The following is a 19,797-nucleotide window of genomic DNA, read 5'->3' on the forward strand; positions in this document are numbered from 1 at the left end:
GGATCAAGTCTTTCTGGCAGGACTGATTGTGTCTTTTGTTCACATGATTCTCAAAAGTGAAGGGAAGTTACCTACTTAGATCCATCCTTTCAGAAAAAAAGGTGAGTCCTAGTATTATTTCCCTTCAGCAATCTCTTATAGGCTAGAGAGCACCCTGCATCAGCCATGTTGGGTGGCAAAGATGTTGAGGGTTTAAAAATAGATTAGGTGTTAACATCTCAGCAAATAACCAAAGGAAAATACTGCTCTTGTGCTTGTTTTTGTTTTCTGTTGTTCTCAATCCTATTTTAGGGTGATATGATGTGGTGGGGGAAAAAGTATAATAATATAGTGCGTGTGTGTATATATGTGTTTGTATATATATAGTATAATATAGAAAAATTCAGACTATAGAAAAAGAGATTGCTTGAAATAAAACCAGTAGTTTTAAGCATTGCAGACAAAGTTTTGTAATGTGGGTGTGCAGCCCCAGCTGCCTGTGAATTCAAGATGAATTTTGATCCTAGATTCTGGAAAAATGAAAAATTGCTTCAAGCATGTTCCTTTGCCCTGCATTTGTTTCTGACCCAAGGATGTTGTAAAATCCTGTATCTTTAAATAGCCTTCAGTCTGAATAGCAGCTTATATGATAGTTATTTCACATTGTCACGTGTGTTCTTAAGATCACCAGTGCTATACTTTGTTTTTGTAAATTGCAGTTTAATGTGCTGTTTCATTAAACAATTTTCATTTAGGTCACTGGTCCTGATCAGCAAGTATCCGAATCAAGCATGGGTGAGAGGAACATGACCTTGGACTTCAGCTCACAAGGTAATCATAGCTTTGTGTTTGTCTACTTGAGAAGGATGTAGTAGGATTTTTGAGTGAACCTTTCTTTTTCTTCTGCCCTTCCCAATGGAGAAAGACGGATTTGCTTTCAGATTGTACATGGCAAGAAGAATCTTTTCACAGTTGTAAACTTATGTGGCTGGAAGTGCGGAGGGGAGTTTTGCTCAATGAAGCATGCCCTGTAAAGCCCTTTGAGGCAGATATGGCAACTGTCATTTCTCTTTGAAGAGTCATGCAGGTAACTGGCAGTTTGTGTCTCATTGTCAGTAACCGTGGGCGCCTTCCTGATAGTCCACACGCCTTCTGCATATAGTAGTTTCCTGCTTCCAGAAGTCTGAATAGGAAGCTTGCTGCCTGAACCATAGATGTGAATACAAGGAGATGAGTAGCAGCACACAGTCTTTTTGTTTAAAGTTTAAAAGTTACTAGAATAGGCCTCCTTACCAGGTCTGTGGATATGGAGGGCTTTTTAAACATTACAGCCTCAGTGGATCATGAGATGTTGAGCAGTTTGTATGAAATAATTACTTCAGTAAAACTTCCATTAAATACTTTTTCCACATCATATTAATATTGTATTAATGAATAGACTGGCAGGTGTTCTCAGTTATTACCTTTAAGGGCAGAGAGGTGGTGGCAGAGTGGTCCAAGAAACAGGAACAGTCCCCTCTCAGCATCCAGAATGGGACTGACAGCCTAACAGGTAAGTGAGGAGCATCTGTTCCTACACAGAGTATCTGTTCTGGGAGGAAGGATTTCAGCTTCCAGAGCCACCAGTAGTCACCTTTAACTACTGCTAAATACTAAGGTATTTTGTTTTTTTCTAAAAGCCCTGGTGTTTGAAAACTTCAGTGGACCATGACACCTGAAGGTGCCTAGTTTTTAAGTGCTGCTGTTAACAAGGGCTGTGTCTACAGACCTAATTCCCAAAGTTCTTAAGTACATTTGGACTTTACATCCACATATGAAAGTCTAAATTTAAAGGGCAGTGCTAGAGTTTTGACTGTCAGGAAGCAGTGGGCCAGCTCTCAAATCAGGGTTTTGACATTACGTATTGTGCTGTGTGCATATGAAAGGGAACTAGGAAGGTCCTTGGGCATGTTTTATTAGTGTAGAATCAGTCAGGTGTCACCATTCCATGTCCGTTAAACTGTGATTGCTTCTCATCTGTTTCAGGCTCCTCCCCTTCCTGTCTGTATTACCAGAAAAACCACACCAGTGGAAGTACAGAATAGAAAGAAGCTGTAAATAGAGCTTAAGGCTCTTGAGTCTAGGTAGCAAATGGTACAAAGAACCACACTCTAGTTATCAATTAAATAGAGTCAAAACAGAGAGTTTTGGACAGTGAAGATCTGTGCTCTGAAGATGGCACAAACTGGATGCTTTCATGTATCCGTACAAACTTTTTAGATGTTTCAAAGAGTTCAGGGAGTATGTTGCAAAGAATCATCAAACTAGGTAAAAAGTGTTTAAGGACTCATCACAAATATAAATGGTCCAATAAAACGTTGCAGTTTTCCACGTAACACATAATAAGCAGTGAATATTATGCATTTTTAGTGTAATGTAGATGTATAGGTGTATTTCCATTATTGATTATGTCCTCTTTGGCAACCTTATGATTGCCTCTTAAGTGTTACAAGTTTATTTCTTGGAAGCCCCAAAAGAAAATAGTAGTTGTGATTCATTTTATGTAAGAAGAAAATGTCCGTCATAAAATCCAACCTCATGAATATTTGTTTTTCATTTTGCTTCCCAGAACCCAAAACATGGGAGCACTTAACAAATGTTCTTTAATTCACTAAAAGAACCTATTTTTCTATTCCGGACAAAACAGTTAAAATACATTTGTGTCATCAATATGGTTAGCACAGCTGTTACACAAAAAAGGGCATCAGAGGCTGCTGAGCTGAACAGAATTATGTGATTTGTGTTTTGTAAATATTTTTATTTTAGATGTAGGACTTTAAGGAATTCCAGTCTGATATCGGATAAGTGTTGTCTGTATTATTGAAGCCTGGAGACTGGGTTATGTATTTTTATTTTTATCATGATTTTGGGAATAATGCAGAGCCAAGTATTTATTTTCATACAAGGGGCCATTTTCATCCATAACATACATCTGTAGACATGACATAAAAATTGACATTGTTATCACTTCCTAATACAAAGGGCTCCGAAGATGATGTGACCTTGGATAGAATATTTGGCTTCTATCTGAAGTGTGTGCGCCACATATTTTGTGTGCCAGAGATGTTACATGATGGTGAATTCTTGTATGTGAAGACTGTAAATACCTGCTCTAGGGAAATGATGATTGATTAGAAGGTGTTAGGTACAAAGGTAATATTGACAGTAGTGGCAGGTTTAAAAATGATCAGAGTGAGCCATGTTTTTTCAGCATTTGTGTAAAGTTTTACTTTTTCTACCACAGGCAATCTCTCACTGTTTACCAGCGAAACCAGTAGCAACAGAGCCGTTACTGTCCAAATGTGGCTACAAATAGTACTTTGGTGTCAGTGCTCAAGTGTGCTTATTAGTTGAAGAAAATACTTGAGGACAGCACAAATTATCTTTCCTGAAGGATACTAGAAACAAGTAAATCGCTTCAGTCTTTCTTGCTTTGGCATTCTGTCATCTGAAAGCTTTTGAGTAATTATTGATGTACTTGACAGTTACTAAATTTAAATCAGTATATTGAAAACAAGTCAGGGGGGGAATGGGAAAGGGGCAAGAAGTCTTTATTTCTCTCTAAATCTCTTGTTTTGCAGTTTCTGTTGAGAGCACCTCTTTGATGGTCTCTGAGGCTGTTGATATCCCAGACCATAGCTGCTCCTCTGAAGATCTTTGTTCGCTGGAAGTTCAAGGATCTCTCCATTCTGCAGATCTTTCTCCCTACTGTACAACCCCAAAGGGGGCTATAGACCAGAGCTGCAGCACTCTGGATTACAGCACCCGCTGCAGGTTCCACAAAACTCGTTCCGAGGGTTTTCCTGATGGGGATGACAGTTCCCAGAGCCGAGCTTCTACAGGCAGGTCTCAAGGACAAGAAAAGAACTGTGCCCATGGCAGGTCCTTGGATGGTTCCTCAGATAATTTCAGCCCCTCAGAAAGAGAATTGCAAAGAGACGTTGCAGAAAGCAATGTCACGCCGCCTTTGAAACAAAAGAAAATCTGCTGTGCGGTCATTAGCCAGCCTCCTGTCCCTTCCCAGACCTCTCCCTGTTTTGAGCCCACAAATACTTCTTCGTACGGCAGTGGCCACAAGCGTGCTGTCCAGCAGTATCGTGTTACAAAATACCGAATTTCACATATAGTCCGATCAACTAGTGACCCTGTATCATGTTCGTCTTATACAGAAGGTAGGTGTAATACCACAATGCTGGTGGAGCATGGAACAAATGAGTGGTATGTGATTTATGTGGTCAGTGCTGCTGCTGGAAATTACGTGAAGGTTGACTTACGTGTGAAGGCTTTAGTTCCATTAACATTTTCTAGATTTGAAAATTTTTAAGAATGGAAATGGGAAAAGTGACAGAGTGAAATTAATTTTGGCTTTTCTAAATTGTACCAGCCTTTCTGCAGCAGTGCTCAGAAGACTATCTCTTGAGTAGATGTGTCCACCTCTCTATAACTGTTACACTGAGAAGCTAAACTAAGAAGCCGAATGGTAGCTGGGATCTATTTAGGAAATTATTAACTGAGCTGTCATGCTTGTAATGCAGCAGGTTGTTTCCTGAAGGTGACACTGCCATTGACAGTATTGGTTCATGTCAGAGGCAGCCAGTGTGAACGGGTAGTGGCAAGTTGGACTGTACGGTGAAAAGTTTTAAAGGACAGAGAAATGAAAGATGAGGTACGTGACAAGATGATAAATGAAAAAAAGTTTGAATGCCATGGATAAGCATCTTCTGATGTGAATCTTCTTTTAGACAAGTAGGGAAGAAGAGAAGAGATGCTCTTAGCTGAACAGTGTATCTTCATAAAAATCTGCTTGTTAGTGGAAGAGAAATGTTTGATTTAGTAGAGAATGGCTTGATCACATAATAGCAGGAATATAGAACTGTCAACCATTTGAAGAGTGCAGGTTTTACAAAAGAGTGTAAGCTGTTTAGAGAGATTCAAAGGGGTAACCTGGAGAACTTGTAGGATATCAGACTGTGGTGTTACAGATGTATTCACTGGGCTTTCTGAGGGGTCTAGAAGAATAATCATTTGACTAGCTCAAAAGAAAAGTAGACAAAATGGTGAAATAACTGGTTTCATTTAGGAAGATGGTATGTTGGTTCTGTTACACTTTTTGCATTGTTATTCTGTTTCTATGAATTTCAGAGACCTCATACTTAGCTAAATAGTTGAATGTCTTTTACCTTTAGAAATCTAGCGTCAGTATCCTGTCCAGGAAAAGTGAATCTTTTATCTAGAAGTCTGTGTTTATTTTATGAGATTTACTCTGCTAGGATATATGTGCTGTGAAGCTGCTGTGCAGACTGTAAGGAGGAATTTCTAAACCCTTTCTACTGTGCCAAATTCAAGAAGAGCAGTCCTTTCTCTTCTGGATCATGCTTTGCAAGTTTTCCATATTTTGCTCCATATGCTTTTTGAGCTGTGTTTGAGAGAGAGATGACTGTAGGCAGACATATCAACGTGTTCTAGCTGGCTACTGGGACACCTGGTAGAACAGGTGCTCTGCCTTCATTTTTAACATGTCCTAAATACATTCATCATCTTTTCTGGAGAAGTGGCATTATGGGAATTATTTTGACTGATTTCCAAGTTCTTAGGCCTACATGAGCTGAGGGGCATGGGTTGAACACCACTGAGATGTAACTGGGCTTAGCAAAGACTGTAGTAAAGGAGCAGAGATGGTTCTAGAGATACCAATACACACACAGCAGGGGGGGAGAAGAAGTAGTAACTCAGAGGGAATATGTTTGTGCTGACCCAGTTTGCCATTCTTTTGCTGCCTACAGAGGACTCTCTAAAATTAGATCTTTAAGAGAAGCACTTGAGTCTAGATGTGCATATTTCTTTCATTAATTTGTTTGGCAAACTACAGTTTGCAAAATTTCACTCTGTGAAGGTTTTCACATCTTCACATCACTTTCCCTTCCCCTACGTTTTGTTGAACCTTATTTGGAAGTCAGACATAGGTTAGAAGCAGCACAATTCTAGTAACATATACTGGCTGTTTGTAGCAGCCCTGAAGCTTATTTTTCCTAAGCTGTGACACGCAGCTGAAGCTCTTTATAGCCTTCATAACTTTAAAGGGGATTTGATCTTGATTTTTTCATGACTGGCTATTGGTATGTAGGTCTTACTGCAGAATTTCAAAATACATCCACAGAGTTGAAGGACAGGCAAAGATAAAGGGAACCAAATTGAGTGCCATCAACTATGCAACCCAGAAGAAGTGTTAGGGTGTTTTTTCATTAATATATACTTATTTTTTTATAATTGTCCTGGAGTAGAACTGATCAAATATGCTGACTATGTGAAAGACGGCTACAATTATGTATCATTCATACTAATAACTCATGTAAGACACGTACATTTGGGGAACTGAGGGGTGGGGGAGCTTCAGGCATGTTCGCAAATGAGGAAAATACAGTGGTCAGGTTGTTAAGTGGTGTTTGGTTCTGTCTTAGGACCCTGTCTTTCTGCTTTAAGAAAAATTATTAATTTATCTTCTGATTAACCTCCCCAGACAAGTCAAGGTGAAGACATTTAGAAGTGCAACCTTGAAATTTACTGCATAGAGTTTTGTTAAATGGGTCTTGAATGTTTCTGTGATTGCACTGCATGTGGTTTGGAACATAAGCTGTTTGGCACAGGGATGTTGCATGTGTGCAACAGAGTAGTGACACACCACCAATGAGATCTAATAAATTAGTAATCTGAAACTTTTAACGCTGGCATAAAACTCGGCTTTTAGGTCAATAAAACAATTCATGTGCTTCAAGCACATCTTGACATGATGGAGTCTTTATGGTACGCATAGGCAATAATTCTTCCATTAATCCCTTTAATGCTGAAAGTGACCTTGTTGATTTGTTTTGAAATATCCATCACTTCTAGTAGAGAAATTATAGATGAAAGTTCAGTTTAAAAGGTGCCTTTATAGTCCCTGGACAATGTAAGTATGGTGGGTTCACATATAATCTCTGTAAGAAATAGTTCCCGCTGAAAAAAAATTTCTTATGAGTAGTTCGCACATGTTTTGTCTTTTCCCTGTGAAGTTTATCAGTAAAGGAGGACAAAATCCACTTCTAGTACTGATGTTTGTTACAATAACCTTCATAATCAAATATGATAGACTGTGTCTGTATCAGTTAAGTGCCTGGGTGATTATTGTAGGGTCTGCTTTCCAGATAATTTGGAATAATGTCTAGTGGTGTAGTTTTGACTGTGCTACAAGTACATTAAGCAGGATAATAATGGATGGGAAGACAGAACTGCTGAAGTGTCTCCTTTTAATAAGCATGCCATGATTCATGTGTTGCAGTGCTTCAGCATAATAAAGCAAATTAAAGACAGACTAAATGCTGTCTCTTTTAATTGCTTTCAGATTTTCTATGTTTGTAGCATCTTAACTTTGTTTTACTTCATTTAAGTATTCACTCTACCAGAGAGAATTATACCAGCTTTTCATTATAAAGTTTCCCTGAAGATATGGAAGCAAACATCTTCTAATCTATCTAGAAGTTCAAAATAGTTTTCAGTCTTGGAAACAGATGTAAACAGCGTTAGCATAAATGTGAGTGTTTATTCCATCTTGACTGTCACAAGCTTGAAATCAAAAAGCATGCCCTGGTAATTACTGTATAGTGTGATCTCATCATCATTATCTTTGTGCTGGCATCCCAGAAGCTCTGTCATTAGAAGGCAGATATGTCCAAAACTGTTTGCAGATGCTGTGTAACCACTTGTTATTGATTGGATCATCAGTAACCCTAGTGGTCACCTACCCATTAATTTAATCAGCAGTGGACAGTATTTGTCCTGGCTGAAATATTTAGGATTTGATAGCTGTGTAACAGACAGGAAACCATTGAGCAGGAACTCCCTTTCTCTTCGTGGTTATTTAACAGCTTATAGGACATTTCTGTGTATAGTAGCTTCTTTTTATGAATGGACATCTTGAAAGTATTATTTCTTCTATGTAGTTTCATTCTGTAAAGGAGATAATAAACGATTCCAAAGTATTTTTCCTTGCTTTGGGCAAGAGGGTAGCAGGGCCTGATTGTGCTCTTTCTGTCTCTCCTTGGTTAAAGGTGATAATTGTGCCTGCACCCCTGTATGTAGCCAGCATCAAGACGCAGGATTATCTCCAGCTACATTAGAAACAGGTGAGGATCAGTTTTCTAAAGCAGCATCATATGGGTTTCTTTCGTTTTAAAAATACTTAAAAGCCTCTGATAGAGAAAGAAGCTCTAGAAAATTTGGAGCAGAAAAATCACTAACAGCACACATATATGATGTACAATGCTGATGGAACCACGCTTTGAGTGAAAATAAATGCTGTGAATGAAGTCTTCTGCCTTAGTTTAGCATTTTTGCTTTCTCTGTATTTCTTACTAATCTGTCTTGTATTATTCACTGCTTATCATTTTGGAGGCCTAGAAATCATTAAAGTTGGGGGAAGAAAGGGGCCTTTAAAACATTACAAGTTATATATGTAAAACTGGGTAGCTGGTGTTTCCCCTTATCATTAATATCAGCTTAAGTCCCTGAAAGTAGAGGTAGCAAAAATGTCTTTGATTTATAAAGTACTTTAATTATCCAGCCACTGATCCTATATGCAGACCTTCTTGGTCATGGGAAAGAGTCTTACTCCTGACCCCTGGTTAAATACTGTTTTGCAGTGTTCCCTTGATTGCATGTTTTTGTTATTCTTCAGAAAAACAACAGACATTTTATGACAAAGTAAAAACTTCTGTGACGATATTTGTTTTGCCTTTTTTGTTTCCTTTTTTTTTTTTTTTTTTTTAAACTTATTAAAGATATTCTTCCCCCTTTTTTAGTTCCTGTTTCTGGTTCTCATATGCCTGCCTCTGCTTGTCAGCATTCTTTGAGCGGTTTCCTACCAACTGGAAAACAGAAGGATACAAGGAAAATTGATCTACAACTAAAGCCAAAGGCTTTGCACGCAGTCTCAAAAGAGCGACCACGCTCTTTAGTGGACCTTAAGGCCTATAAAGACACAAAAATTTTAGTGGCAAAATTTTTGGAGCAATCAAACTGTAGTCTCCCTCCAGAAGTACGTCATGTAGTGAACAGCATACGATCGGTAATAAAATCTGATGAAAGACACATGGAAGAAGCCATCTTCAGTGCCAATATTATAGACCAGGTAGGCCATGTAAGTTCTGAAGATTTGTTGAACCGTGATAGACACACACATTATTTAAATGTTTAAACAGTTTGCAGTACTTCAGACAATGCCTGGAAAAGTTCTTTTATAGTAACATGGCTTTAGTAAGAAATAATATTTATTGGGCAGCACTGCCTTTTACACTGAAGCACTCATAAATGCATTTAAAAGTCTTCAGCTGGACGCAGTAATATCCTAGGAGATCCAGAGGGAGCTGATACTTACCCACTGATAATTGTCCTCTCTTATTTCCAATGTCTTTCTGCACCTGTGACTGTTCCATACAGGAATTTGTGTTTATATACGGAGATACACAGAACTGACTCGGATCTGTTGTTTTTTGAGGCAAATATATTTGTAAGGCATAAGCTACTAGCTGAAAAGAATGGGTAGATATACAAGGAGGGCCACAATCTATCAAAGCAGAACAGTGCAGTTACCTTTACTCCTGGAGAGAAGAATAATGCCCCCTGCTTTTTTAAAGGAAAAAAATTGAGGAACTGTACTTTTTCCAAATGAAAGAATAATGCATCTTCTCACCTTGAGTGAGAATAAAGCAGACACAAGGATCGGAAGGAATTCTATAAAACAAAGGAATTATTAGTGGCAGCAACCTGTATTATCTAATGCGTGTTTAATAATCAGTCTTTTCTGCAGGAAGAAATGTGGTGAATCACCTTTTGCTAGTATTGTTACTGCAATGATAGCTATAGAAATGAAGTTCCTTTTATGTTGTCAGACTTGAAAAGCAGAACGCTCTTAGCACTGGCTAACCACATTGCCTGCAGGCTTTCCACAGAGCTGGACAGTCAATTAAGGATACAGGCTGGGGCACTGTTTCCCCCTTTGGAGATATGCAATTCCTATGGTATTGGTCTGCTGATCCCAAAGTGAGGGAAATTGGCTAGTATTAAGATAGGATGCAATAACACTTAGATAGCACATGAGAGAATGTCGTGTGGAGCAGGAAACAGACAGCATTTAATAAAGCTTACTGCAAGAGTGGTTTTGCTAACTATGAAGTAGAACAAAGTAGCACCGTATCAGTTACCTCTGTAGTCACATGGGCAGAAAAGCAGTACTATTGTGACATGCTTAACAGAGTGTTGGTATGGAATTCAATTTTAACGTTTTTATTGCTTTACAAAATTTATAGGTCGTTAAGTCCTCAAGGTTAGAAAGTGGAAAGCAATTTTCTTTAAATGGAAAACATAGTTTCTCACAAAACAAAACAGTATAAAAGATTTTGAGTGCTTATATAGCTCATAAAACCAAAAACTAATGGCCCGATTTTTATCCTGTGTGGATTTCCTAGGTCCAGGGAGACATATGTTTTTTTCACTTTGAAGAATTAGTTTTAGTAGTTATTTTTTTCAGACAAAACCCACTATTAATTAGTAAAATTCCAGGGCATCCCAGCAATCTGCTTAAGAAGTCACAGACTTTTTGGTAAAATAGTTGTATTATCTAGATTTGTGAAGTAGCTTGACAGTTCTATTGACACTAAAATGTTTGTTTCCCAGGCTTGCAAGATTTTAGTTCTCTTCCATCCTCAGCAAAGCTAGTGAAGCATCTCTTTCTCCTAAAAGAAACAGATGAGTTTAATTTGCTCCAAACTTGTATTTGTCAGTTACGTGGCAGAGCTGCCACCTCTTCCACAGGTTTTCTTGTGCATTTGTAGAAAGAGAAACAAATACTTATTTGCACCTCTGTCATTTCAACACTGCAGTACAGATAGGAGGCCTGATGCCTTTCAAGCCTGATTGCTTTCTGGTAGCCAGTGCGCAGCCCTGACCAGTTGTAAGAACAGGAGAAGCGGGAGGGTCTCTGGATGGCTGCACAAATGCACCTCTCCTCTGGGAGAGTGCTGTTATTAGGTAACTGAAATGAAATTATATTCGGGGACTGAACCTTTTAAATGAAAACATTTCTTACCCTATTTCCCTCGGTTTTTCCTTCTCCATTCCTGCCCTTTTAAACAGGTCATCACAAGTACCCAGCAGAATGTGAATACCACTAGAAAGCGACTTCAAGATGATCTTCATCTGCAGAGCTGTGGTGCTTTGAGCTCTCCAGTTGCCTTCTTACGTAGGTCCCATATAGCTCACAGTTTAGAGCGGGACAGGCCTCACAGTTTCATTGGCGTTTGCCGGGAGACCATCATTTGATATCAGATATTCGCAGGTATGTGATTCCAACAAAGAGAATTAAGGAAGAAACCAGGACTGGGAGAAATACAAGTAGTCGATGACTTAAAAAGAAATAAGTGTCTTCCTTTGGAATGCTACTTTTTTCCAACAGCAGGAGGAGAACACCTGGGTTGTTTTTATTTTTGAATGTAAATTTCAGCCCTGATTTTTGCAAAATTTTAACTGATTTATTAGTAAAGTCATAACAAATGGTTTTCCAACCAGAAACGTATTTATAGAAATGCTACTGATGATGTCTAGCATTTCTTGAAAACCATTGCAAAACCACCAGAGACTGGCTGTACAACTTAAATGTTGTGTTTATTTCATGTACCTCAAAGTGTTCTAACTATGATCAGTGTTTTAATAAACAGTATTTCTGGACTTCACTTTTTCAACAACTGATTTGGATAGAAATGTAAAGGTGATTCATACGCACATACGGTCCTGCTTCTAATCCATTTTTCCCGTATCTTTCATGCCAGGCTAACGGATCTGTCCTATTAAAACTCCCCTCCTCCATACCCCCACCCCATATGTTGCCCTTTTAAATTCTAGTAAAGGCTGCAGTGTGATTTATTTTTCCTTTGTTCTGAATGAGTTTATTAATGGAGTAGTGTATGCTATTAAAAACCAATGTTTAAGTAGTCTGTGAATTGTAACCAAAATTCTGAGATTCTTCCCATTAGGGAATAAGTCTTTGAAATTCTGCATTTCCAAAAAGCAGATTTCACAAACTTTTTACAAATGCCAACTGATAGTAACTTAGGTGACTATTTATCTAGCAGAGCCTTGAACATTTTTTTAAAAAGAATTGTTACTCCAATTAGTATTTTTACCAATTGTATTACTAAAACATGTCCTTGTGGTTCTGCTGCATTTATGATTTATTTAACAGTGATCTTAAAAATAAATCAGAAAGCAAATATCATTGACACTAATTTGATTACCAGCATAAACACAGGTCTGCCAGCACCTTCTTCCAGTGCAAGCTTCATACTGGCTCTTTCAGAGGAAACTGGAAAGGCCTTAAACAAAAGGTTCTCGTAAAGAACCTACCACAGGTTGACGTTTCAAGGTTTTAATTTTTTTGCAGCAGTGCTTGTCAGTAGCGTTAGTTTCCATTTGAGGTTTAATCAGATACTGGTTTCATTTGTGTTACTCTGAGCTGGGCAGACATCCTGTGAAAAGGTCACAAAGGAATGTAGCTGAAGATGGGTAGTTTAAGTTTTACAGAATCATCCATTTTAATGTATTTTACTTATAGCATGCTTCTGTATTGATGTGAAGTCACAGTGACATCCAGTGGCAATAAGGTACGCTAATTAAAAGCATGTACTCTCAAGATAATAATGACACACAAATTCCTAATTTGAGAGATTAGTCCCTTTTTAAAAAAAAAAATCTGTGACCTTGCAACTGCACTTAGATGAAGAATTAAATGATCTTCTACTTGGATTTTTTAATTATGTAAACTTACACAACAAACAAAATAAGCAAGCTTCCTTTATTATTTCAGGTTTATTAGTGATAGTAGGTTAATTCTTTCCTAAGGTCAGTTGCATGCAACACACTACTCCTTGAAGCACAGTCATCTAAAGCGCTTTAGTTACTGCATGATAAGGCTTCTTAAGTCACAGTGTATTTTCTTCAAGGCCTTGGCCAAAAAAAAATATCTAGACAAAAAGTTACACCAATTAACATTTATCTTGTAAAGAATACAACTTTACTACTAGGGTTTTTTTATCTACCCATATTCTAATACTGCTGATGGTGCTAGGTTAAAACAATTTACATTCAGAACACATTGCCTTAGGAATAAGAGTGCTTTATAAAAGACAGAAACAGGTAACCATGGCTTTCCCATTTTGAGATAATAGAAACAAAACGGAAATATGCAAAATTCAAAGAAAAAAAAAACCCCAGCCCAACACATTACACATATTACACAACCTGTGCAATAAGTTATCCATGAAATAATTCTGTTAAATGATAAAAATCACAAGCATTAAAAATAAATATGTATCTAAATAAATATTTTGATTTTAATCTTGTGGCAATTATTCTTTATTTAGCATATGAAACACTTATTACATGTGTATGTTCATACCTTGCCAAACAGGTTACACTTGTCATAACAATATCAAGTACTACAGTGGTTTTCTTTACATTAGAATCTAAAAGTTTTAACTGCATACATTCCTTTCCACTGAAATACCATCTATTCGGCACCAGTTTTAAAACTGCAAAGCCATCACTCTTGGACCACTTTATGGGACTGGGATTTTTTACCTTGAGGCAGCCATAACTTTCTCTGATTGCTTCTCTTTGCCATTTCCTGCAGTCTCATTCATCAAATATTCACGCTCACCATCTTATCAAATAAGACAGACATACATACATCACTCCACATACAGGTTACAAATAAATATGTTTTAAGTTTTATGAGAAAAGAGTTTAGAAGATGTTCCAAAATACTTAAGTGTTTTACAAAGATTTTTGTCAGTGATTATTGTCCTTGACCATCCTTCTCATCGCTTTTTGGCAAAGAAATAAAAAGGAAGGTGAGAAAAGGCAGATACACCTGTCTGTTCCTTGTTTCAGAGCCCTCAGGGCAGCTTCAAAGCCTTTCATTCATACAAAATACAAAATTCTCTTCAGCTATGAGGGCTTCAGCTTTGATGGAATTGAGTTATTTTGCTGCAAGAGTCGCATGCTAGATGTATAGGGGTGTCTCTTGTCCAGTTAGAAGCCTGAACATGGCAGCTGGCATAGTCTTCATATGAATCTGTCAATTGATTTACACAGAAATTAAATTGTTACTAGTTTAAAATAATCTGTAAGGTCCAATCGGTCTCTCCCTGTGGTGTAAGTGTATTTATTGTCCTGATTTCTATAGCTGTGAACATCACCAAAGTTTCTAGTTCAAAGTTCTCTGGTTCCAACAAGCTGGTTTGCTGTCTTTGCCTTTTTTTGTGCATCTTTTTGTTTGTTTGTTTTTGAAATGACAACGACAGGATACAATATCATATAGCTAAAAAGACACCTAAACACTTTCTATTGTTATACGCTACTCCAATGACAGGCCTTTACGAAGAAGCAGCACAAACCTCTGAAAATTCATTCTGCTGTTCTGGTATTAACTGAACTTAGATTTTTCTTCTATCTTCCTTCTCTGTGGGACTGTCATTTTGGACATATTTTCTCCTAATTGGAGTATGATCTTCTGAACACAAAACTTGGACTTTATCACCTGATAGTTAAATGCCAGTCACGGGTTTGGGTGAACACATTCTCTCATGGCTAGTGTATTTAAGTTAATTCTACAAGGAGTACTGTGGTAAGTGTCAGAGGAATTTAACAGCCTAACAGGTTGGGTAATCAGGTTGTATCAGAAATTTAGTAACAGCTGTCAGTACCAATCAGATAAGGCAAGAGGAAGGAAGGTGAACTTTACTAACTGATAATACAGACCCTCACCAGCCATACGCTGCCTGAATATCTTGGTCCCTTAGTGATTTCTTTAAAAGTACCGGAGAGAGATGTCTGAACTTATTCCCAAGGTAAGTTGGAAATGCTCAGTGGAAATGAAGTTATTAAAATACATACTGATTTGTCTCTCCCAGCTCTTTGAATATTAATTTAGTTCTGTGGCATTTTATAGCTAACATGCTTATGCAATTTCATCCCTTAATTGATTGGTTTAATTCAAAAAGTAGGTTGAAGGTTCAGAATCATGTCAGGAACTCTCAAAAATGAGTGGAAAAATGCTGTGAATGTGCATTGAGTTGTTCAGAAGATGTTCTGTTAACTGCTTGTTACTAGTGCTCAACTACAATTTATTGAGGTGGTGGTTTTAATACTATGTTAAGACACTCTCTTCAACTAAAAAATATATTCTTTCAACAGTTTTAGTTCCTTGATAAAGCATTTAATGGTGGTCTTACCTCTCCCACAGAATTAGACAATGCTTGTACTATCTTCTCATGAGCAGTAGCAACAACACTTTGTCCATTGATCTCAATAATACGATGTCCTACTCTTACCCCTCCCCTCTCAGCTATTCCGCCTCGCATCAAGCTACAAATCTGCCAAGAGAAAGCAAAATTTGTTAAAGGATAGTAATGTCATAATGTAGCATTTACTAGGATTTAATACATAATAATGAGTGGTGACACCATAAGGATTTCAGAAGATACTTGTGGAAAGTATTAAGCAATGCTGTGAGTTGTTAAATGTTGGTTTGTTGGGTTTTGTTTTTGTTGGGGTTTTTATGGTTGTTGTTGGGGTTTTTTTATTGTCCTCCCCCCCCCCAAATTTCTGCAAATTACAGTTTTTGTTTTTATTTCTCACGGGGTGGGAACATATGAATACCTAACACAGTGATACAGTTAGCAGCCATGCAAAAAAAGTGGAGTTAGGGGGAAGGGACAAGTTTTGGGTACTGTTGGGGTAGGGGAAGAAAGTGATTTTAAATATTTCTGACTGTGCCACCTGGAGTCTTTCTGCCAAATACTGCATTATTCTTTCAGAATAATAGGAAATATAAAAAGTGCTAAAGTAAAAATTAATCTACAACAGCAAATTTCTCACATGCATGGAAAAAAATTATACAAAGCTTAATCCTTAACCCTGCACAAATGCTACCTTAGGATGAAGGAAAGGATGATGCTATACAGTTGTTCTATGCTGAAAACTGGTGATCTGTCAAAGGGGTCCCAAAGCTATTAAGGAAAGATCTATCTTGAAGATATAAGGGAGAAAATTTTATGATGAGTGTGGTAAGACACTGGACCAGGTTGCCCAGAGAAGTTGCAGTGGCCCCAGCCATAGAAGCGTACAAGGTCAGGTTGGATGGGGCTTTGAGCAACCTCATGGAGCAGATGATGCCCCTGCCCATGGCAGCAGGGGTTGGACCAGATGATCCTCTTCCACCCAAACTGTTCTGTAAGTCTATGAAATGTGCAAATTCTGTTTCTTTTTACAGGCTGTTCCAGCATAGTGAAGTATGACGACGTGTCTCCTGTGCCTCTTACAGGTTGGAAAAGGGCACTCTGCTCTCCAGAGCCATTGCTTTTCTCCATGTTTTACAGTGCTGCTGGCCATAGGGAGCTTAGGATGAAGAAGGCAAGTCAGGCCACTGTTTGAACTGGCAGCTGCGGGTACCAATAAAGAACTAGGCACAAGTTTTGACTTTTATGCCGCCTACAACAGGGGAATAATTCTACAGGAAGAGTTCCGTTCACCAGGCATAGTCCCAGCAGGCACTGCTACTTAAAATTATTCTGGGGCTGCAACATGCATGGTGTACAGGTAGAAAGAAAAATCTCAATCCAGTATAGCAAATTGAAAAGAATGTTTCCTTCTCAGCAACAGTATCTGTGCTGCAAGAGGGCCCTCCCTGACAGACTAGACTGTGTATTAGATAGAAATTATTGGTAAATTATTTCAGAATACAGCTCACACAGCACATAAGGCAGATCATGTATAGCTTGAATTGCTGGAACTGAGCAGAGCTTAGCAGTGCCGAGATTTGCCTTTTGTTTACTGAGAAAAACCTGTTGTTGGAGGAAAAATGAGTGCCAGAGCATCCAATGATGGCTGTTTCTGCAGTTACTGTCAACAGTTAGAATCATGTGCCAAGAATTATTATTTGCTGAGATTTGGTAATTTGCTCAGAGCTAAATACAAGTACGATAAGATGTGGCTTGTGTCCCAGTGAGTTTAATTTAATTCAGAAATACAGTATGTGGGGAGATGGACAAGCTGGAACCATATTGAAGGTGAAACATGGTCTGTGGCTGACCAGAATCTTCTGTGTGACACTAGCAGTTTCCTTTAAGTTCCTCTTCACAAGTAACAATGCTATTAAAAAACGAAATCCCTTCTTACTCAAAAGTTCAGGTTGTCTGATACGGGGAGCATAAGTACGTAGTTATTCTTTGTTTATAAAAGGCCTTTCTCAGCTTTCTGAAACAAGACTTTCCTGGAGTGAGCCTTAATCTTCCACCATGCTATCATTAGTGGCTGAGTTTTACCTACTGTGGTTCATAAACTATTTCTGATGGACTTTTATGGATATAGGCACCATCAGGACCCTTCAGAGAATTGCATCTTGAATTTCAGTCACTTACAATGTATTGTTTTGCAGATAGTCTACCTTCTGATCATATAGCTGACAAGATAAGCTGTGCTACATAGATCTCTTTTATAGAAAGCTTCTCAGTTCAACTCACTATTACAATAACAGTTTGCTCTTTGCTGTTGGGGATTCCGTGCAGTAATCTGAAAGGGCAAAAAGCAGAATGTGCCGAAAGCAGCACTGTAAGTATCTTTTTCACAGAATAAAAGAGAATATAGAGACAGTACAAGCAGCTGAAATAAAAGCTTTCAGAGGAAATGGAAATGTGACCTCTCACCCCAGTGGCATAAAGGAAAAGATAATGGCTTGCATATCTATCCAGAGCACCTTTCATTCTGTAACTCTCTAAGCACTTTTAATACCATCAGTGAATTTCTTCTTTCTAACAGCCTCCGACATAGGAAGTGGTCTCTTATCTTCATTCAAGAATGTGATTCCTCTCCAGGGAAGGGAATCAGCTTCTTTTTTGTGAGCATTAACTATTTTGATGAGGTAGAGAACCAGATGCAGAGCCAAAGTGGCTCTGCCTAGCCTTACAGATCCTGGTAAGCTAGAGACAGTGCAGATGTAAAGAAACATACTGTACTTAAAGCACACATTTACATGGCTCCTGTGTTTGCAAGTGGCTGACTCAAAGCAGCTTTAAGACTTTTGTCTCCAGCCAGTGGAGCTATGGCAGATTAGGCTGGCAAGTTTAAGTTGAGCAGTAACTCTAAGTATGGTTCTATTCAGCCAGGATTGTTTAGCCTGCTATACTTGTGGAACGTGGTGACAGCTGTAATATTAAATAAAGCATGACAGATCTGGATACTCTTGTGAGAGCCTACACTCCATTCACTGTGTAAACTGAAGGGAAAAAAAAAAAAAAGGTGTACTTGTTCAATCCATTCAGCTGTTACAGATTCTGCGACGTCTTAGACAAGCTGCAGTGCATCAGATGTGAAACTTCAGTAGCTTCACCATCAGTTTTATTGCAACTGCCTATTATGTAGCAAAACATTTAAGGATAGAATGGCGCAAGGCAAACTGTTTAATCTGTGTAAATGCCTTAAGTATACCCTATTAAACCAGGTTTCTCCTCATCTCATACCTATAATTACTTTATTTAAACCCTGTATATTTCCCCCCCCCAGGTAGTTTAGATAACTATAAACAATGGCAAGGAAGGAAAAATAAACTGTCTGTCCTGTTAAGTTTTACTGTATTTTTAGATAGAATTGTGCTAGGCTAGGAGTGGGGTAGATACACTTCTCAGAGAAAGTGTCTGAGCGCTGAGATCTAGACTGAGAAGTGGTGTGTTATCAGCAGTAAAAAATATAACCGGTAATACACAGATTTTTTGTAATTTAGGAGACAAATTAATGTGATATAAATGGACCACTTGTATTTAAATGTCATAATTTTAAAAGAAGTGTAGCATAACAATTTTCAGAAGGTGGCTGACAGGTCACCTTATGTTCACCTCCCCATCACACAAAATTCATATTTGTTTCATATGTATGCACAATATTTCTTAATGTTTTACAGTTCAAAATTTAGATTCTTTTTATAAATATGCAATGAAACAACATCAGTTACTTTGAAGAGCCATGAAGAATATTTGCATCATTAGCGCAAGAGGAATTTTGCAAACTTAACACCGATTTATGCTGTTGTGCTGTTCCCTAACTAAAACTTCCAAAAGTTGGCAGTACTAGTGCTCGATGAAGCACAACTTCAGGCTTTACATTAATTAAACTATACAGCATACACAAAGAAAAGAGTCACCTGCAGCAGCCCAGTCCCTGCATCTTCCTGATACCTTATGCAATCAAAACCCAGCTCAGATAGTACTTTTGCATGTCCAGGTTGTTTATGGGCTATTCACTAAAATAATAGCTGTGCCTCCTGCACAGATGAGATAGGCAGAGTGAAAAGGAGTCGCCACAAAACTGCTGTCAGAAGAGGCACAGAAGTAAGGACCAGCTGCACACATAATGAGGTAATGGCAGTAGGAGACATTTAATTATATCTGTTCTGGCAAGCCATTTATTTCTCCACTGTGCTAATGCTCAGCCAACAATGAATAAGGATATTATTTCTGATTCCTGTCATAATTTATAACAATTGCTGGCGATTACAAAACCACTTTTTAAAAGTTCAGTGTCAAACTACCAGAGAGACATACTTTTCAGAGTCATATTTTCAAATGGTTAAGTGAAGTAAGAGAGAATTTATCCGAGGAAGGACTTAGAGGCCCAGAAGATTGTCTATATAGCAGCCTA

The 19,797-nt window shown here is 38.1% G+C and overlaps 2 protein-coding genes across 8 annotated transcripts in view; one reads left to right on the forward strand and one right to left on the reverse strand.

Moving 5' to 3' along the window:
• The window catches only part of ENTREP2 (endosomal transmembrane epsin interactor 2), a 144,160-nt gene extending 132,380 nt beyond the window's left edge, over positions 1–11,780 (forward strand). Inside the window, exons 8-12 of one of the 2 annotated variants that reach the window (XM_064456591.1) lie at positions 735–810; positions 3,600–4,190; positions 8,103–8,177; positions 8,853–9,190; positions 11,185–11,780. In XM_064456591.1, coding sequence (XP_064312661.1) covers positions 735–810; positions 3,600–4,190; positions 8,103–8,177; positions 8,853–9,190; positions 11,185–11,370 — 1,266 coding nt within the window. In that variant the 3' untranslated portion in view covers positions 11,371–11,780. The remainder of the gene's footprint in view (positions 1–734; positions 811–3,599; positions 4,191–8,102; positions 8,178–8,852; positions 9,191–11,184) is intronic. The other variant, XM_064456592.1, reaches the window with a different exon arrangement.
• Positions 11,781–12,897: 1,117 nt separating this feature from the next.
• APBA2 (amyloid beta precursor protein binding family A member 2) overlaps positions 12,898–19,797 on the reverse strand; it is a 103,630-nt gene continuing 96,730 nt past the window's right edge. For 5 of the 6 annotated variants that reach the window (XM_064456588.1, XM_064456586.1, XM_064456587.1 and 2 more), the window contains 2 exons: positions 15,339–15,479; positions 12,898–14,179 (listed from right to left, as the gene is read on the reverse strand). In XM_064456588.1, coding sequence (XP_064312658.1) covers positions 14,108–14,179; positions 15,339–15,479 — 213 coding nt within the window. In that variant the 3' untranslated portion in view covers positions 12,898–14,107. The remainder of the gene's footprint in view (positions 14,180–15,338; positions 15,480–19,797) is intronic. The other variant, XM_064456590.1, reaches the window with a different exon arrangement.

The sequence above is a fragment of the Phalacrocorax carbo genome, chromosome 7 (assembly GCF_963921805.1).
Source record: "Phalacrocorax carbo chromosome 7, bPhaCar2.1, whole genome shotgun sequence".
Classification (NCBI taxonomy): Eukaryota; Metazoa; Chordata; class Aves; order Suliformes; family Phalacrocoracidae; genus Phalacrocorax; species Phalacrocorax carbo.